The 21,600-nt window shown below is 38.8% G+C and overlaps 1 protein-coding gene across 2 annotated transcripts; it reads right to left on the reverse strand.

Moving 5' to 3' along the window:
* Window positions 1-276: 276 nt before the first annotated feature.
* On the reverse strand, window positions 277-12,273 carry LOC124408171. 2 transcript variants are annotated; one of them, XM_046884911.1, is made up of 2 exons: window positions 11,741-12,273; window positions 277-5,708 (listed from the first exon to the last, which is right to left on the reverse strand). In XM_046884911.1, exon 2 carries the CDS (start codon window positions 5,697-5,699, stop codon window positions 1,107-1,109), a length of 4,593 nt encoding a protein of 1,530 aa, XP_046740867.1. In that variant the 5' UTR covers window positions 5,700-5,708; window positions 11,741-12,273; the 3' UTR covers window positions 277-1,106. The 2 variants fall into 2 exon arrangements, with proteins under 2 accessions (XP_046740867.1, XP_046740869.1); XM_046884913.1 differs by lacking the exon at window positions 11,741-12,273 and adding an exon at window positions 10,787-10,804 and having other exon boundaries at window positions 277-5,706.
* Window positions 12,274-21,600: the final 9,327 nt, after the last annotated feature.

Genomic DNA, 21,600 nt, shown 5'->3' on the forward strand with positions numbered 1-21,600 from the left:
CTCAAAAGTACACTCGACTCTTCATCAGAGTTCATAGAATTAAATGGTTTTTTTTTTCTAGTAAATGAAATTCTTTTTCTGAAGTATAACTGGAATCAAAAAAAAATATTTGTGACTATATTGGACGAGATTTGGGACCGATTATCACATAATTATATATATTAACATATTTTTGCTACTATAATTTTGATTGAGAATAGTCATGAACAATTACCAAATTTTATCGATGAAACAAAAAAAGAAGTTATTGAGTGAAGGAATTTTGTTAAATACTCTCGGAAATATTTTTATTGCCACTGACAATTTTGACAATTTAATATGAGATGTACATAGATTCAGTCAATTTACAAACATAATTAAATAATCCTAACTTATGATAAGTGTATCCATGTGATGATGCGATATTATAATTGTAATGTCGTCTCTAATTTATGATGCCAGACATGATTAATAATTTTATTCCTTACGATTAGTATAGTGGGGGACATTTTACATTACGTACAATAATTCAGCCCACATTTTTTGTGAATGTCGCTTAGAAATGCATGAAATTATAAGTATTAATTTAAATAAATATATATATATAAATACTTGATGAATATAATATTCATGTAATAGGTTGATCATAATAGTAAATTAAATAGTAGGACTTTGAGCTGTTCATTATCAGTTGAATCCTTTACGATCCGCGCTACTGAATCGACCTACGAAGTACTAACAGATAGAAATAGATTCCAAGTAATGACTGACAAAAAAAAACTGAATGACGAAACTACTGTGAAAGGTTGCTCCTTAATCCTCTACATATAAATAATCGTAACTTAATTATTATCTTTTCCCTGAAGATCGCTAAGACCTTCTCTACCACCGATTGGTATAGTTCCAAATTGCATTATTGATATTTTTTGTCAAAAAAATTTCAAAACATTTCAGTTCAAGAATGCAAATCAGAAGAATACAAAGTTTTACAGGGTCGTTTCGTAAAAAACTTAATTCAATAATCTCGTGACTAAAACTCGCATGCTACTTAAACGACTGTTTCAGTACAACGTGATTATACAATTGCCATGGATTTCTCGACGTTAATCATAACGTGAACCTTAATTCTAGTTTTGTTGAGATTCCAGATCAATTGCGGGTTTTGGAGTAGAACCACCGTCTGCTGGAAATTCGTAAATTGGTTTGAATCCTCCGAAAAGTTGTGGTTTGAAGTTTTCAATGTCAAATTCACTCTGTTCGGTTTGTGTTTCGTCCTCTTTCTCTTGTTCGTCAGATCTGTCATTTGATTCAGGCTTGGCAACAACGCTCCAGCCATTGCTAGAAGGTGCTTCGGCACTGACACTAGCCATGAATGGTGCCATAAAATTTTGTGGCGATGGTGCGGAACTCGAGGAACTTGAGGGCTGCTGAGATGGTAAGACGGGATTTTTACTCAATGTATCATCTTTCAATTCATCCGAAATAACTTCAATCAATTCAGAAGATCCTAATTTCTTATTATCCGGAGTATCATCCGTCGGCGTAAACGCGTAGGCAATAGGTGTTACAGTTGTCAGCTGCACAGTCTTCAAAGTCACAGAAATTGGAGCTCTGTAAAGTGGTGCGTCATCATCACTTGGTTTGGAAATAATTCTCGGGTCCGACTCTTCTTGGAGCCACAAATTATCAAATTTTGCAGGCTTGTCTCTCACGGCTGGAGCCTCAGTTTTCCTCATTAGAAAAGGCATGTAATCCTGCAAGTAAGGTATCAGATTGATACTGGTATCGTCGTGTTGTTTGATATTCGTATTTTCATCGCCAACATCCTCGTCAATCTTGTCACTCGGTACAAGTAATGGCTTCTCTTGGGTTATCAGTAGCGATGGGTCAGGCCTCTCCAGAGGATAGGGAAAATCAGATTTTAATAAGGAACTAGGATGAGGCCTGTTTTGCGGGCGCAGAATGGTTTTGTCTCGTAAAAGAGGAAGTCCTATCCCATCGTCTTCCTCCTCATCTTCCGATGATGCAAGGGTATCTGGAGGTAAAGGTCGATGTGGTCCTCTAGTGCCAACCACAACACTTTCATCATCAGTTTGTGGATCGTCTTTATTGCTAACAGCAGAATTCATGGGATATACGACATAGACTGGCCGCTTTTCTTCTTCATTATTGGCATTGTCCGTGCTGTCACTATCGTCATCATCGCCGTCAAGATTGTCTTCACCTTTGCTGAACTTTACTCTGAACGGTGGTGGGAGATTCGGCTTCACCACTTTCTCATCGAGCCCACCTTGTTGTTGAATCATCTGCAAAGTAGTCACCTGAGAAACGTCCTTGGGGTCGGTATTTGATCGTCTGTTTATTAGGGTTCTCGGTGGTATCTGCGGTGGTTCGGCAGAGAACTTCTCGAACCCAGAAATTTCCTCTGACTCTGTTTCGGCGTTCCGTCGAAGCTTCTGATCGGTAAATTGATCATTCTCCGTTCCTGGATGGCGCTGATAACGGTCACTTTGCGACAAGGGTGTGCGAAATCGCTTGTAATGTGAATCTGGTTCCTGGAATTTTTCTTTTTTCGAGAAGGAATTTGCGAAATGCGGATTGTCCGGTATTGGTTTCCGAAATTGTTGGTTATCTGAAGACGAATGACCTTGGTAACGCTTGTCGTTCAGAAGAGAACCTTGATACTTCTGTCCCTCTATTTGGGCGGAGTCGCGAAACCCAGGCTCACTATCAGAAACCAATCTCAAAGCATGTACTGATGGTTGTGGTGGTGGCGGTGGACTTAATCTCTGCAAATATGGCACTGGCGGTCTCCTTCCCAACATAGGCTGCCTCCCTGGACCATAAAGCGCAGGTATAGTACCGATTGATTCGGATCCATGATGACCGTGCGAAGATTTTGAGTTGGGTCTGAACTGAGGCAGAATATTAGGCAGCTTGGAGTCTTGGAGCAACGGTCTTTTGAAGTTACCATCCGGAGCACCAGATTTAGAATGCGGTGGTAACCTAGGAGGTCGGAGAAAATCAGGTCTCGGTGGGTAGTAAGGTCTTGGACGGCCGTCAAAAGGTCTCGAAGAATATGATCCCGAAGGGCGTTCCGATGATCTATCGATTGGTTCATTTGGAGGAGTTAGATTTTCAGATAATTTTGGTAAATTTTCGTTCTGTTCTTGAGTATGGTCAAGGGTTGGTGTGCCCTTTATTGTAGGTGAAAATTCTTGAACTGATCCATCAGCTTCGTTTATAACAATAACGTGTTCTTCGACTGGTCTTTCATGGCTGCTACCTGGAAAAACGACGTACCCATTTTGCAAATTTGTATGAGGATTTTCATTTGAACCACCGAAAACTACATGCTTGTCATTTTGATTGTGCACTCTATCAATTTCCGAAGAGGCACCCGTAGAAGGTCTTACTCCAAGGTTTAGAGAGGCTTCAACTGGAACGTTTCGTATGTTTACTACATCGTTGTGGAAAGGCCTTGATCCTATATTCAAAGAAGGTGCATTTAATGACGTTCTCACTCCAAGATTGAGAGAAGTTTCTGAAGGTCCACTTTGTGGGTGTACAATATTCAATCTTCCTGGATTTGTAGTACCGGGTAATACTGCCGATGGATTATTCAAAACAGTATTTGGGTAAAGTGACGGTGAATTGACGAAAGATGGTAATGGACCAGGATTTGGTGGCTCAACACCGTTAATCTTGGGAGGATAAGGCCTATTCTGAGGGTTGAAATTCAAGTTATGCTGATCAATATTATTCGGCAATGCTGGATTCTTCTGACCAACCTCTGTTGAAATGGGCTTTGGATTAACTGCCACTGATGCCAAAGCAACGGGTACATTCGTCGCTGGTTTTTTATGGGCAATTACTGTTTGAGTATGGCTTTGTTCGGTGTCTTGTGAGTTGTACATAGATTGAAATTGACCTTCACTTTTAGACCCATAAGCATTTTCTCTGATCGCAGTTCCTACAAAGTGACCGCCATCTACATTTTGTTGATTGCCAAGAACAAATGAAACTGTGTCTTGACCAGGTGGTATTATCACGCTACTGGTACTTTCAACTTGTTTCATGCCGTTTGGATTTACATTTAAAGGTCTGATGTGCCCGTTTCCATTCTCGTAAGGTCTTAAGTTCACATTCATCGAAAGATCAGGATTTACATTGTTTAAAATTGGATGATCATAAAACCTTACAGGGTTATTTCCAGATTCTGGTTTTCTGTGGGTCGTTTTATCTATTGATGTTTCGAACGGTTCTTGATTATGCAGTATTGGATTCCCAGGATAAGGTTGCAATGGCTTTTCAGGGTGATTATCACCCAAAGGTAAAGAAGTTGGCGGTGGTCCCGTTGATAGCGGCGGATTATAGCTCGTTGTTGGTTTCTTCGTCAAGTTCGTTGTATAATTAAAGAATTCCTCTTTTTGCGAAGGAGACTTTGTGACTTTCACCTGCGAATCAGGGGACTCCTGTTTTTGCAACGTCGCAGCAGTGGACAACGATAGAGTTGTGATGGAAGCTGTGCTAGGCGGGGTCGAGTACATCGATGACTCCGTTGGCGTTCTGTTATTCATTTCTTCATTGTCACTGTCCTCGATACTTCCATAACTATAATCATCATCGTACTCATCCGAAACAATTGGCCTCGCATGTGAATTTTGAGAAAGTGGTATATTTGAATTGAGAGGTTTGTTGCCATAGTTAGTTCCAGGTATGGGTTTAAACGGTGCGAAGTTTTCGTCGTAATTACTGCCAGAGTAATCATCGTGTATTTTTTGTGTCGACGACGGGGGTTTTAGGGATGAGAAAGCAGTGGAGGGTTTTTTCGGCGAGTAACTAGTCGTTGTCCAAGTAGGAGATGTAGGTTTCTGCGTACTTTGTACAGTTGTGGTAGTTGTGGCGTGCGTGGTGACAGGCGTTCTGAGTGTTGTTGTGCCCACTGCAGATGGAAGTGGTGACGAGATTCGCTGAGTAGTCGTAGGCTTTGTCGTTGTTTTTGGCAGATAAGTTTTATGAGTCGCAAAGTATAATGGTGGTTCAGTCGTTTTATCCAAGTCTTCGTACGGTCTATGATTGTAGGTATTGTAACTATTTAACCCACTTTGTACCTTAGTGTTTGCGTATGAACTAGATATCAGTGGGTATTTCTCGTTTTTGTATTTCCCAGAGCTGTAGTGTACCGGGAGATTCAAAAAATCGTGAAAACTTGGAGAATAAGGGTTTATCTCGTTCGGTCTCGTTCCTTCGACGTTTCCATCTTTGCGATTGATGTTCTTTTTGTCGTAAATATCGTCAGACTGAGCGTCGGTTACGTAGGAATCTTCGTCGTACTCATCATAATCAGTAGCGTTGGTATTGTCGGCCGTATAGTTCACAGTTTTCAATGGAGCCTTTTCAAAATCGATCTTACCAGTTATGGGATCTTTTTCTAATGAAAATGGCTTTCCACCATTGAATGCAAATAGGCCGGGCATCCTGTATTGAAGCCCATCAGCTATCAACGCGGACGGGCTCGGAACACCTACTTCGGGAGTTAGGTCAAGATCGAGGTCCAAGTCAGTACTCCGTGTCCTTGCCATTACCAAATCTTTGTTGGATTCCGGATGGTCCTTGTTGTCAAGATGATCAAGTACACCAGAATCCGCAGTCGCGGCGCATTGGAATAATGCCACCGCGAAGAGCAGTGTCCAAAACGAGTTCACTCGCGACTCCATTTCGTTTCTGAAAAAATAAAAAATAACATTTAAGTCCCATCAGCAAACAGTGATCGTAACAAAAAACGGATCCAACAAAGTACCATTGATGACTATTCCATTATCAGCTATTTCAGCTACATCGTGCTGAGTCGACCGCATTTATGAGTGCGCTTGTAGGTATACACGCAGTCAGCAGCTATGTGCGATTACGACCGATATTTATATGAAATAAGTTTTTACGGTTATCAAACGGTAAATTATCAATACTGTGGGAGGCAGGTCCATGATCACGTACACAGCGCCACACACACGCACATGATTCGTAAGCATCAGCAGGAAACCTCGACCCACAAGGTCAGCTTTGCGTCCTCAGATGTCATTTGCGGAAATGTAGGACAGACTTTATTATATTTGAAGTAGTGTAACGGACCCCTGGGTATTTAAGGCACGAGAAGAGTGCTGGGTGTAAAAAATCCGTGGTAGGAAACGATAATTATAATGATATACCTGTGTACCTGTAGTGCAGTACACCTCAGTATGCATATACAGTATTCAGTGGAGTGGTATATCCGGTGCAATCGCATCGTGTAACTTGAATACTTGATGCAAGCGTATAGGTAACGTCAATAATTATATGGTATGACAGAGACTAGATTATAGCGCTGATATTTTATAGAGACGGATAGACGATGATTGGTCGATGGAACGCGGGTTGAGAGGAACCGTTACGTCCCACTCGTAGTATGTTACGTCATAGTTATTCAGTGGGTCACCGTGCCACGATGGGCCCAGTCATCTCACGTTCCACTCATGTTCTGGCTCCTTGTTCAGCGTGAAAATAAAAGTATAGTCACGGTAGAAATTGTCGAAATTCCTCGGCTTCTCCTCCCATGATTCTCTAGTTCCCTCTTTCCGGGTCTAGCTGTTACTCGACTCCAGACGTCAATCAAATCTCAAGAATAACCACACGTATCAAAAACCCCACCTCTGAATTCTGGATGATGAAGTCTTTGCTGTATGAGAAGACACGTTGACGCCGTTTGTAAAAGTAGAAAGGCCACGACTTTGCCGGAGGTGAATGGGATCTTACTGATCCGGAGTCCGGGATATTTCTAGGAATTTCTGTAAATTGCTGTTACATCTTGTCCTATGAGTTTAAGAAGAGCATATCCTGCTTCTCCACTTTTGTGAAAGTCTTTCAATTCCTAGGATAGCCAACATGTTCGTCATTTCTTACCGAGAACTTGATGAATAGGGAGTATTACTTGTAAATAGATTTTGTGTCGAGTGTCCGTAAAATTTCGAAAGAATAGTTCAATCTATGATATAATTAAGTGGGTGAAAAAAACATGGTAAAGTAATAACTTTTCAATTATAATTACACTTTTCAAAATTGACTTATTCAAAAAACTAAACCGTCACACTGTTTAAACATGGCTTGCAAAATAATTGGTGGGTACTAGGCGCCAGTTCTCTCTGAAGCAAAAAAGATTTTAGATACGAAATAGTTTTGCTTCGAACTCATTAACTTCTCGCCAAGATCTGGTATAAGAAATGTGTGCCAACGTGGGGCACGCCAGTGAACCGTTATCTGAAAATAAACGTGCGTAAAAAGTATCCTTCTCTGAAAATAGAGAATAAAAACTTAATTACTGTTATCGAGGTATGTCCATTAGCTCGTGCAATAATCTGATTACCAGTTTTTGTCCTAGCTAAGAATTTTCCTGTATAGATGGCAGATTAGATCGAACAATTTTTTTGGAATTCGCATTACCTTGGAATGTCAAGTAAATTCGGAAATTTCTATGCTCTATGATTCATAATGCACTATAGTATAAGAGAGACGCCTAATCAACGCACTTTGTTCGTCACGCAAGAAAAAGAAGCGTCCGCATTCTACCAGGTTTTGTTTACCACATGGAGTCGACTCGACCTCCCTACACGGTGTTAGTATTTCGTGACTTGCACTTTCAAAGCTTGCCGTTAATAGTTATTTAATCATGAGAGTACGAAAGAAACTTCGAAAGATCTTTCGTTCAAATGATGGACCCGTAATCGATTTTTTTAAATAAATAAATCAGCAGCTTTGAATATAGAGTATATTTATGGAAATTGTTGTCAGGAATATTTGATAGCAAAATTGCCTAAAATGCGAAAGTTGTGAAAAAAATGAATCAATTGATGCAGAACTTGACGTTTTGTGCTTGCATATCTTATAGGTAATCTGATCGATGCTACTCGCACATTTTCTTTCCGTTATTACGTTCATAGTACTTCGAGCGGGGAAATTATTTGGGAGAAACAATATAATTCGATTCAATCTTTGTGAAGTTGTAACATTTGAGAATATTTGACTCCGCTGCATCACTTGAACTCGAGTTCACAAAATCTTCTTCTATAGAGAACAAAAAAAAAAAAAATTGAACATGGATACCTATGAAATTTAGAGACTTATTGGAGAAGGAATGTAAATCTATAGTTGATAGATATTGAGAAACAAATGTGGTTTCATCGTTCTGCAGGTGTGCTAGATACATTACACTTTTAGTGGATTCTGTAACATTTATAATCCGAAATAATCCCTTTTCTCACTCATTATACAGTTTAAGTAAAAATTAATCTGTCAACAAAAGAATAAAATTAAAAATTAAAACAAGTAATAAAAATAACTTTCACTGATATATTGAAACCCCTTCAGTATATTATGTATATTGATGTTGCCTCTAGTACGTTGACCTCTATGACCTACTGAATGAATCATTGACACGATACACAAGGAAAAGCTTCTCACCAACGGATCGCTTGCGTTCTGCATTGTTCAGGAATTCAAATACAAGACCAATAAAGAAAAGACTTAATAATTTACGTCCTTGGAAGAAAGTTTCTTACAATTAGACAAATCTTGGAGATGCCTAATGCAGCTTATCGCCTGTATAGCATTATCGTCAGAAAATACCTCCGTAGGATCTGTATTTGAAAATTCAAAGATTTAACAAGTTTTAAGAAAGTGTTCAGGCTTTGTTAGAGTTTCTACAATAACCAGTCCGAAGTGAAAGGTTATCGTCAAGAAAAGGTCAATTACTTGACACTAGCCAACAATGGATACTCTTTCTCGACACGCGAGGGCAAATGTCAAATTTTCTCCCATGAAACCGGAATAACAAGAAAAACATTTAAGATGCGAAAGCCTTTGCTATTTTGTCAGTGTTGTCACGTCTCAAGCCTCGGTGTGAAATAAAGAATGTGCTGTACAATATGGTAAATTATGCATACTCTTGCACAGATTGTGATCAGAAATATTTGAAAAATCCAGAGAACGACTTTGCTTCTAAATATTTTCCACAATACCAGAATACCAATGACTTGCATCTTCAGCGTCGATTCCGGGTCCTGTATTCTCTCTTATGTCTCTTTCTCTCTCCCTCTAATTGTCAGATAACTCTGTCAACGATTTGATTACCATTTTTTCTATTTCTTATCGTCAATTGACCATAGAGAGTATCAACTAATTGTCAAAGTGCTGATTGTGGATTCCCAAAAAACCAGAAAAAAGTTAAGGGCACGCACAAAGGACAAAGAGCAATAAGTCAACGAACATAAATGTAATCAGCATAGCCTATATAGGCCGAAGAAAATACTAAACTGACTTATTTGTAAATACTATTTCAGCGGTAAGATTGAATCAGTAACATAGATAATTATCGTAAATTAGAGTTCTTTTTCTTGCTGATTTTAGTGCGCAGATGCCTTGCGTGTGTACAAAATAATCTGAGCACATATTGTGCAGTTCATTCACTAACGCAAGGATGCCATGGTTCTCGATACGCCATTCAAAACAATTCAATTGAAGCGATGAACATCCAGGTTACAGCCGCCCGATACGCTTTGATGGCTATCCGTTGCGTCTCTAATGCGAGAAGCTAGTTACATGGTTGCTGAGTTTATCGCTCTGGTCATGCTGGCCTGCTGATCCAAAAATTTTAGATTCACGCCTCCGTGATTCCTCGCTTTCAAATTATGGGCTCATCTGGTCATACTTGTTCGAAAGATTACGTTTGGGTTAACCATGACAGAACTATGTATATTAGATCGAGAAGATATTCTAAAAGTGAGTATTAACGTTGGCCGCATAACCTCAAATCTACCATTCCGTTGAAATGAATAAAGACATTATTATTATTTCCGAATGATTCACGGGAAATTGCTGAGATGAACTCTGTCTGGAAACAGTTTGACAAAACGCGATCTTATTTGATGATGCCGAGTAAGCATCATCCAAGTTAAACTAAGATTAACAATAATTCATAATCTATATATATATATATACAACACAAATTATAACCGTTATAAGTTCACGAGTTCGAATGACAATCCTGAAAAATATCTGTGTTACAAATATTTTAGGCGGATCAGATGAGTATTTTCGAGTCGAGAGCCATAGCATTTTAACAAAGTTAAAGTCAACGGAATAAATAATGGAAACATGAATAACTCATCAGGGCAAACGAGCGGTCGTAATTCTAAAAATAATGCGACGTATTTGTATATGTACATCATTAAAGGGGAGAATTAAACGACGAAGCAACTTATCGGTAATTACTATCAACATTGTGTACAGGAGATTTGTAACATAAATTTAAGGGAGTATAATGAAGACTTTAGTGAGCTAGAATGAAAATGTTGATGATTACAGATTTCGGATTTCTATTTTAGGTAAAATGAGTGACTTTATATGCTAGTGTCTTCAATCTACCCTAGATGCAGTCATCAAGAATTCGGAAACTTCATCCTTTCCCCTCACAAAAATTCAACGTGGCGATAACGTCTTTCGAAAAATACGTGGTGAGGCAAAAGTATAAATATAGGTCCCGATTTTAAAAGGTTAATTGTAGTTCTTCGATACAACTTTCTCTCCTCTATTTCTCTTTCTCTTGGTTACGTTGTCTCGTGCAAAAAAAATTGACCATTGGTTAGAAAATCAATCGAGATTCCTTTACAAAATGAATATAATTATTGAAACTTCGGAAAAGAATTTTGTTGAAATTGTTATCTTGTCTTTAGTTACGGACATGATGTTAAAACAGAGATGAAAAACTTCAAGTTACTTAGCGGCGTCTTGAACTTGGAGTCAAGCAGGTCAAGTTTGATTTACTGACGCATCAAGAACACGCAACATGCAGAAAGAGACGGTGAGATACGAGAAGTATACAAAATAAGAGACGTGAGAAAGATCTTGACACACTGTGTACCACCTCCGATGAACGCATAGTGGGCCAGGACCTTGAATTTCTCGTTTGACCGGGTGAAGGTAGCTCAGAGCAGGAAGCAATCTATAACCTGAAGTGAATTGAGAATTACATAGCTCTCACCTGGCCCAAACCTCTCTTTCTATCCTGACATTAAATAATAATTAGATATGGAGCTTGATCTTTTAGTCGGTCAAAAAATGCAAATACCCGAATTTGATATCGCTTTGAGTCGTAACAGGATATTCATAGAATTAATCACCTTAAAAATGAAGAGTTAGATTGGTCGAAATTTGAATTGAGCTGATATAATACTTTATATATTCTCACTACAATTTTTATCACATTTAGTTTTTTTCGTACGGCGTAAAAATATAGGAATACAAAAATTCTTGTGTAATTCAAAAAACGTTGACCTTGTGGTGGAGTAAATTTTTCCAACTTGGACATGTGCAGAATACAGAGTATCGAACGATTGCATTGACAAGTTTGATATGTGAACATGAATAGCACGGAAATGCTTATTCAAGAGCATCTATAACTCTGCTGCAGAATCGTTTTTCATCTCAGAGACAACTATAGCGTTAGTGATTATTGAGCAGGACAGAACGGTATTTCAGAAAATACGAGAAGAAGGGTCCATCCTGGGAAACGTGTGAAGAACTGAGTATCTCGTCAAATATCGAAGAACAGTCAATGCGCATAAAATTCTTTTCTTCGTCTGATTTAACTTGTACAACGCCACCAGACAAAGCTGTTCAACGTTACTCATCTCTGTGATAATAATAACAATAGTACTACTAAGAACTCACCTTGTGCAAGGTTGTAGGAATTTTTCGAATCGAAAGAAGCGCTTTCGTCATTCGAGTGTCATGCTCGCGCCTTGGAGAAAAGGTGGTTCACGTGTTGTCGTCGTAAGACCCGTTAATTCCGTTTCTTTTTGCTTCCTTCCTTCACTTCTGGTTCGCGACTGTTACAGATACTCAGCTACGGAACTAACACTCGAGTGCCCTAGAGTCTTCAGGTTATCGTCGTTGCAGTACCGGTGTCGTCCAACGACTGACGAAGGCCGTCCGTCCGTCGCAGGATTCGGTCCTCTGGTAAAGTGCGGAGGGGATTCCCTGCGACTCCCGCAGGCCCAGCAAAAGGACTGAATTTTATCGGGCCCCCGCGGTCTCTCCGGAGTCGACGACAGCCGGGTACATTCGAATCTTCAAGCCTGAGCGTCAACGATGGCTAGGAAGGAAGGCTCGGGCCTCGAGGAAACGGTACGTGGAACAGTTAGACGATGACCTACATTTGAGCGAAGCCACGCCGTCCGAATCACCGTCGTCGTCACTGTTTCTGATCCTGGGGCCCGAAGCGCACGACCGAAGTCACTTTCGGGTTGGGTGACGCCGAAAGCGCTGAATGCAAATCAAAATTGATTGCAATCAAGTCTACTACGTCGAATTAGAAATGCTTTTAACTTCTGACGATTTGTAGGTTGAATGATGTCAACTGAATTTTTGAGCGAGTACCGTCCGCTTAATTAATTTATTATTAGTCTGACTTGGTTCGATTCATGTTACAGATCCTTCATGTTACAGATCCGGACAACGAAAAGTGTCCGTGCAAATAGTCTGCTTCGCTTACTACAATTTTTGTTGCGTTGCAAAATTTGTTTGTTATTTTGATGCAGGTACAGCAAGACTTGATTGCATTTGGCAGATATTTTGCTGACAACTTTGCCTTAGAATGATTTGCTTCAGTTTTGATAGCAATTGAGGACACACCTTGTTTTAATATTGCTAAAAATGCTTTGCAATCATTCGTGTCTTTTTACAAAAAATTTGCACACGTGTTGTTGTCTGCGGTCGTAAATATTTCCATATTTCTTCGCTGTATTAACTATCATGTGAAACTTATATAGTGTTCTCATAAATAATTAGCTGATATTGAACATAAAAGATTAAACAAAACAAAGACAAGTAATTATTTTGTGTGCTTAGAGAATTTTTGCAATCAATTATGAGAATGTCGATGTTCACTGTGTTTGAAGTGGGTTGCAAGATTTTAAATAAAAATCTTTTTTACCTGTATCGTAATTTATTCCAATGAGGCCTTAAAGAGCATTTTGTAAATCTTCTTACATCAATAACGACACGTCGATAAAGCCTTCCGTATTAGACAAACTTGGTATTATACATATTATACAAAAATGTTATTGGCCAAACCAAGTATTTCGTAGGGGTAGATTGTTCGCTTGATATTGTTTTCGTATTTTTTATGGCATGTGGTAACACTTTTACGGATTTTGAGTTTTCTCTAATTAGATTCGTGAATGTCAAACTATAATGTTGAGAAAAGCTCGAAGAAAAATGAACAAAAATTCCACTGCCTAACTGGTTTAGCACTGGAAGGTCCAAGGTTGGCAGCCAAACTAAAGAACTATAACCCATTTCGAGAAAATTTTATTAATTTATAGTCTAGGATGGCATCGAAAAACACTCCTTGTCGACAGCGCCACAGAAAAAGCTAAAACTATAACATGAAATTTCTTTTCTTATACCGGAGTTTTCGATGTATGGTTGTAGTATAATTTGTGCGAATTATGATTGGCATGTTTCGATTATAATGGGTGACCTATAATAATAATAACGATAATAACGATATACAACAATTACAATACCAACACTAACTTCCAAACTAGCCATACCCTTTCGGTTTCGTCGCCATAAGAGAATAGCATGTGTGGAGGGCAGGATGGATTAGTAACCATCGTTATGCGGCTGTACCCATCTTAAGATCTTCGATAGAAACACCCGCACTCGCACAGGAGACAAGGAAAGTTGCAGAAAACTTGCATATGTGTAGCCAGACCGAGTTCACCTCAGGTTGTCGATTCAGCGCCTGAGCGATGTGACCCGTCTTACAATTTTTGCGAGTTGCCGCTCAGTCGCCATAGACGTGTTCGGTAAATAATAACCTATAAAAACTCCAAATTTTACTCACATTGTTTACATTTTACATTTTACAACTGATTTCCTTCTGTTTTCCGGCTGTTTCGGCACACTGACAATATTTTTACCCCGAAAAATTTGGTCATCTAGTTACCACGTTTTTTAAAAATCGCCTACTCAGTTGAATAATATAGTTGATCGGACATTTATTGTTTAGTCGAATCATTAATACCCTTACGCTATGAGCTTATTCATATTCCATTTGCACTACACAAGACTTCGTTAGATGGTCCCTGGATGGTCCACGTATGCAGATATACCATCGGCACAACTTTGGCCCACAACGGTAGCTGCCAAAAGTGCCAATGTTGGCCTCACAGCGTTAGTAATGATAATGTAGGGCCCACGATGTTCCGATTATTACGCCATCATTAGCTGAAACGTCCATAAGCGTAGTCTCCCTACCAAGTCACTAAAATTCTGAAAAAATTATGAATTAAAAAGCTTTTTATGAGCTCTGCAACCCTACAAACTCCAATTTTTGATTTCACCCTTGTCAGGTAATCAATTTTGAGAACTGGCGGTGAGGGGGGGGGGGGCAGCTTACCGGAAATCTAGTCCCCTCAAGGCGAAAAAAATAGAAAAACTAATTTTGATAGTACGAAAATTAAAAGTTAATTATTAATATCCGCTGAAATCAAATTCCTAGAAATCACCTCTAAGAAGAGATGCAGTTCCCTAAAAAACAAGAAAAACTTTTTTCGCACGGAACCTCCAACTGGCGTATTGAGCGATTTGATAACCTTAGGAAACTCTAGGTGACATTTTTTTATTCGCAACCCCTAGTTTAGAACACGAATAAAACTACCTTTAAAATTAATTGCAGCGGGATATTATTTACGACGAAATGTTTAGCGACTTAAGAGCTGAAAAGACATAATTAGTTGGAATTTTGAACCCCACCCCCTCATGCCACCCACTCGTGACCCATCCTTCATCGCAACAGATTTCTTATTTACGGCATAGTGTTCAGCGATTTAAGAGCTCAACTGATAAGTGCATTGCCACGTAATTTAGGGAAACTGTGAACCAGCCTAAAATGAACACCGTTGTACTTTGTTAAATGTTTATCGTATCGTGTCTACCATTACTCGACCGCATTCGACAGGTCGGTCGATCACAGTTCAGAATGTTTATAAGTGGCTTTTAACTCGTAACAATATATCTCTCCGACAATAAGCCAACTTCCAGTAAGAATTTACATACTAAAATCACCATATGTACATCTGTTTTACAGACCAAGTTTTTGTGTTTTAGTCAAACAACAAAATCATAACAGAAATTCATCCTGGATAAGTATATGGGGCTACATACTTTATACCAGAAATAGGCCCTATGAAAATATTTGAGACAAAGAAGGTTGTGTAGGCACAAATTTCGAATGATCTGAAAACTATTTTAGACATCGAAAAAAAAACCAATTCGAAATTAAACGTAAAAAAAATGCTATCAATAATAATTCCAAATCTGGAAACTCACGGTAAGAGCTACCATTTGAAGAGGAGCTAAAGAAAATTTATAATGTCGATGACAGTAATCATGCCAGAAGTTCTGCGAAGCGCTAAGTATGTGAAATTTACAAAACATTCTTTATTAACTGATACTTTCAGCAAGGGCTTGTGCATCGTGGTAAGAAATAATATTATACCAAAAGTAAAGTCGTGCGAAGTGAACTTGACAAACAAAACCAGGAAGCGAAAGAAAGACGTCATCGAGAAAAGTTGAAACTGATCAAGCAACTTTTTTCTGTTGAGATAGGTTTAAAAATACAAAAAGTATTCAGAGCTTATGTAATTCTGAGGAACATCTTACGATCTGTATCTTTTCTTTTTAAAGTAAAAGTTTTTTTTTTATATGCTTTACAATTTAGAGTTCAACAATGCCAAAGGTATACTTCGTTTTCATGAAACCTCTCAATAGAACCGCCTAAGGGCTGTGAGGGGAATGCATTTTTCAAAATTTTGTTTTCCCACTTTGACTAAAAACGCTCGTTCTCGAGAATTAGTCCTCTACCATCTTAATAGTACCGCGTGAAGATTGTAACTTTCGTACCTTGTGTTCCATTTACGTACATACTAGTGAATCACCAAAGTAAGTATGAATGTATTTCACCAGCGGCATTGTCGAGAGAGAATGCGGAAAACGCCAGAATGTAGCATGGTAGTGGGGGAAGCGGCACTACACTATTCAGAGGTTGTGCTGTACTTGCTTGTAAATAGACTAACAATAAGATTGATTTAACCCTAGACGAGCGTCTCATTTTTTTTGCCCTCTACGAGCATGTGGGGTCCGTGTGACCCCACGCGTCTTATTAGTATGAAATGCTGTCTATAAACTAAAATTGGGTTCATATAGGTATGTAGATGAGTCTCTTCGTTTCTCAATAAGGAATAAGGAATGATGTATATAAAAGTTAATTTGCAGAAAAAGAAATCCATGAAAAAGTGCTTTTAACGAAGAAAAATGTAAAACACATGAGAGAATGACTTTTTTCAAACACTTTAATTTTTTCTAATAAACCGATTGAAAAAATTCAAACGAGATTTTAAAGTAGACACAATTGTTACATCCGGCGTACCTTTTTCAAAATTCCATTTCATTCCATTTCATTCCATTTCATTCCATTTCATTCCATTTCATTCCATTTCATTCCATTTCATTCCATTTCATTCCATTTCATTCCATTTCATTCCATTTCATTCCATTTCATTCCATTTCATTCCATTTCATTCCATTTCATTCCATTTCATTCCATTTCATTCCATTTCATTCCATTTCATTCCATTTCATTCCATTTCATTCCATTTCATTCCATTTCATTCCATTTCATTCCATTTCATTCCATTTCATTCCATTTCATTCCATTTCATTCCATTTCATTCCATTTCATTCCATTTCATTCCATTTCATTCCATTTCATTCCATTTCATTCCATTTCATTCCATTTCATTCCATTTCATTCCATTTCATTCCATTTCATTCCATTTCATTCCATTTCATTCCATTTCATTCCATTTCATTCCATTTCATTCCATTTCATTCCATTTCATTCCATTTCATTCCATTTCATTCCATTTCATTCCATTTCATTCCATTTCATTCCATTTCATTCCATTCCATTTCATTCCATCGCGCCTTTATTTCGATCCAAGCATGCAGTGCTCGTCGCCTTCGAAATGTTTCTCGAGCCGCTTGAGCGACAGTTGATGCGCGATATTTTTCATATTAAATTCACATATTCTCAAAACAACCGAAAAAAATATAACAAGAAAATGTTCAGTGTTTTTAATTAAGGTTTTCAATGTTAAATCGTGGTTTTGAAAGTGAGTAATCTTTCGATTATTTGAAATTTTTTATTTCAAACTACTATTATTTTAACAACTTTTAAGACGGGTTCGGTCGTGGGCCCCCCATATTTACTATTTTATTTCGATTTTTGAAAATTTGATTTTATTTCAACAAGTAATCAAAAAAATCTCTAAATTTACCAGAAAGGCTCTTTTGAGGGGTACTTTAGTACCGAAAAACGTATCGAAAAATTGAGGAAATCAAAAATCAAACTTTTCAAACCGTCTGATCAGCACACGTCTCACCCCCACGGAACACAATACACTACCAAAAAAAAATATGGCTGTTGAACTATCTCAAAAAAGTATATTTATTTGAGCATATGAATGTGGCTAGTTCGAGAGTAAGATTCGAAAATGGGACAAGTTAAAGATAATTTGTCAAAAAAAATGTTTTTGAAATTATTATTGATATAGAGGCGGATGGGACACGACACCCCCCTCCCCCTTGAATAACTTGACTTAAAAATTTTTTTTTTGGTTTTCTACCGAATTATCGTAAACTTTATATATTCTCTTTTTTTCAGCCAATGTGAGATATCTGGGGCATTTAATGGACCACCCAACAAAATTGAGTGAAAAAACTTTTTTCATTTATTTTCATTGTGTGAATTTAGAGTATTCATCGAGTTAGACTATTTCGGGGCAATTTACTATATCCTGGGGAAAATGGACTTTAAAAAAAAATGGTTATCAAAATTTTTCTTTTAGCAATTTTTAGCGAAGTGCCGTCGTGCCCCAGAAATTTTTTTCCTAGAGTTTTGCTAAAACGGCCGATACGGCCGTGCGCTCAGCTGATCGCGAGAGCATCTTTATTCACGAAATTATTGTAATTACTAGTTCTCATTGCCGGGCCTCAATATCATATGAAAACAGTGTCACGATGGCTCATTTGACTCCTTATTTTTCCCCGAATGTCGAAAGGTACTTCAGCTATGGGTTTTGTGGTCCCTGAAATGCGAGACATGTGGGAATAGTATGACGCGTCAAAAAATCACCATTTTTTTGGCGAATTTTGGGATATGAGTAACCTTCCTCGATTCTGCTACGAAAGAGCTATGCGCCGTCCAAATTTCAATCCTTTCAGTTTGTTTGTTTAATAATTATAGAAAGAAAAAGAATGAGTTTGCTCGGTCGGTAAAGGTAGGACTGTTACATGCCGTTACACTGAAGTGGCTAGTGAAACATTGAGACTGCCGCAGTGTAGCCACTACTCTCACTGAAACAGATGGTCCACGATAAGTGCACACTAGTGCAGCCAGTTGAAAAGGCTAATAGATATAAGGCCTTTCAGTTGCCAGTTGACGAGAATGTCTGTCGAAGAGAGTGTAGCGGCAGGCTACAAATGGCAATGCTTTTTTCCGGAATCTCAGCACTACTACTCTCGTTGCTAATCTGTAGTGTTAAAATAACATTCGTCCTTTCGACATTCGATCAACTCTTCGGCTGATACAGCTCGATGTGGGAAAAATAACTCTGGAATTACAACCGACATAAATGGTAAAGTTCTTATGTATGGGTTGCGATTTGAGTTACCTAACGAGGGTGGTGTGATTCCATTCCATAATCTAGAGCCTACGTGTAATATTGATTCAATTAGTCAGATATAGTAACGAAATTTATTTATAGTCTTTTTAGATTACTTATTATATTGTTAGTGTTTTCAGATGGCTGCATTTGCTGCTCCCTGAGTGCGATTACTTCAGTTTTCAACCAATGACAGATAAGGCAGTGCCGAGCGTTAGCACGCTGTTTGTGACGCTATCATATTATCACAGCAACGCCCCAATTCGTTTTGTATTAAACAATGAATATAACTGACATGTTGAGGTCAGGTATGTATTTGATCTGAAATGAAATCATCGTAATAAAAATTCCCGGTTAACAATTTCAAATGGCAACTATATGACCGCCACATGGCCAAACCCAACTACCAACACAGCCGCTATCGGGATAGTTGATGGTTTTATCCTGGCATGTATGTACTCGGCAACGACAACCAACACCCGTGGCTTTTAGATAGTGGCGATCTTGCCAAGCCTTATGGTTCATTCATGGTAAGCTAGGTAGCAGAATTTGTAAAGTTTCTTTGAGGCTACGCCAAGTTTGCAATACCAGGCTGCTTTTGTCGGATGCCACCTGGGTGCTAGCAATTTTTCCAAAATAGCTGCCACCACAAACACGGGTCAAACCATGTATCTCAACAATCTCGCCATCATCTAGAAGCCATATGTCTTGGCTGCGGTTATCGCCGCTCATACATGCCGGCATGTATCGTTACACTTACCATGTAGCGGGTACGTATAATTTGATGAGTTTTATCATATTGTCGCTGCATGGCTACCATAGAGTTACAATATGCCTCGGTTGTCGCTGCTGGGTAAATAACTGTAATTCTCGCACCTAGATGCTATATTCAAACCGACAAAAAACCAGTAAACTTGACCACCTCGCTACCATGAAGAGGCCACTTTTTAAACTATATCAATATTTACGTTTTTTTTTTGGCAGAGAACTTATGTGTCTGACACTGTATACGACAAACATACACGATATAGTTGCACTCAGCTACTCTCGTAAATTTTAGACTTCCAATTATTTTTCGCGTATTACGGAATTGCCACTTTGTGTTATTTCATCTACTGTACAACTTTGTTTGCAGAACCAAAGTCCAACTAGTGGCAGTATTACGAAATGCACAATATGGTATGGCCATGTTGCCGCCAGAAGAAGACTATACCTATTATTACAAGATATAGCAATGTCATATTTATGGCGTATCTCGTTGCTAAGTAGCACTGCCATGTAATATAGATTTTACCAAATTTAACATGATTGAAAGGATACAGATGTAGATTAATAAAAAGGCGCATGGCAGCCGTGTCAAAATACCGCACAAACTGTAAGCATGGCCTTAGTGGCTCAACCTACCAAAAAGTAGCATAGCAACACGAAATGACGGCCAAGTGACTACTATGTAAAATTTAGATACAGGCACAGCAGTCGCTGTCAGGGAAGATTCTGTATTGACTCCGTAGAAAGAATTCCCACAATGACTTCTCAAATTTTTGCAACTGATGAAGACAACGCTACCAGGGTAGGACCGTATCGTGGCTATATGGCTTCGCAGTATAGTAGCTGTATAAATCCCGCACATACTCGACTCATGGCCTTGGCTTCAGTGGGCTCAACCCAACGAAAAGCCATATGCCAACGTGAGGTGTCAGCCAGATAAACGCCAAGTAAGATTCAGTTACAGCTACCGCAGATCGCGATGTATAACCACGATATGGCTCCATAAGATGACAGCAAAGTAAATACCGGGTAAGTTCTCCACGCATATTGGCAGCTAGTTACACCAAAAACCCACATGGCAGGGCAACGTAGCGACCAGATAGAAACCACGATGTTCTGAGTCATAGCAACGTCAGCTGTGTTGACTTGAATCCTACACTGCATGATCTGGTAGTGTAACGTTAAATGCGCAACTTGAATTTAAGCTATGTGAGTTGACCTTGTGGCTGCTACCAAAAAACGACGTCGGAAGGCTAGGTGGGCTCGCCTCAACATTGGCATGTCTAAAAACCAGGCTGCAACTGTATGGTACGTAGTCAGCTGGTTATTCTTTGGTCATATTGGTGGGTCATAATTAAGTATCTGTCAGGGTTCTTGGATTCGTGACACGGCGGCGGTGGCGGTGAGATATTTTTATAACTTACAGAAATATATATTCATCAAGACGAGAATGCAACAATCAAATAGCATGTCTATAACGTATGTAACCGAAATGTTTCAAGACACTCTTCTAATTATAGTAATTATGTATAGGATATATCGTCATGTGCTGAAATCCCAGTACTTTAAGACGCAACTGATTTATGTAAAAGAAGAACCCATTCCACGATGATGAGAATTGTAAACAATTGAATTATAAATAATTAATGGTACATACATACGTCAAATAGATCAATATTTCAAAAATCTGTACAGAATTTTGTATCACTAGATCTAGTGAAACAGAGTTCAGGATGGTAGGGCAGACTGCGACCGGTTGAAATTGTTATCATCGTAAAGCGCGGGTGAAGCGTCATCGCGTGGCGTTTATCACAAGCAGCTTGCTGTGATCAGAGTAACCTATGAGAGTGACGAAGCACGACGAAATCACACGCTTCCACCAATCCGTTGTCGCGTCTGATGCTCTCCTTGTCTCTCCGTGAGCGGAGGTTTCCTCAATTTCCCCAACTCATTCGCCACGCGCGAGAGTGAGGGCTGAGACAACAGTGCCAACTGTCAGTTGGTTGATTTCTGCAGTAGGATCACTACC

This window comes from Diprion similis, chromosome 7 (assembly GCF_021155765.1).
Source record: "Diprion similis isolate iyDipSimi1 chromosome 7, iyDipSimi1.1, whole genome shotgun sequence".
Taxonomy (NCBI): domain Eukaryota; kingdom Metazoa; phylum Arthropoda; class Insecta; order Hymenoptera; family Diprionidae; genus Diprion; species Diprion similis.

Coding starts and splice junctions, on each gene's coding strand:
- LOC124408171 (XM_046884911.1), bottom strand. CDS start 5,699: ATGGAGTCGCGAGTGAACTCGTTTTGGACACTGCTCTTCGCGGTGGCA.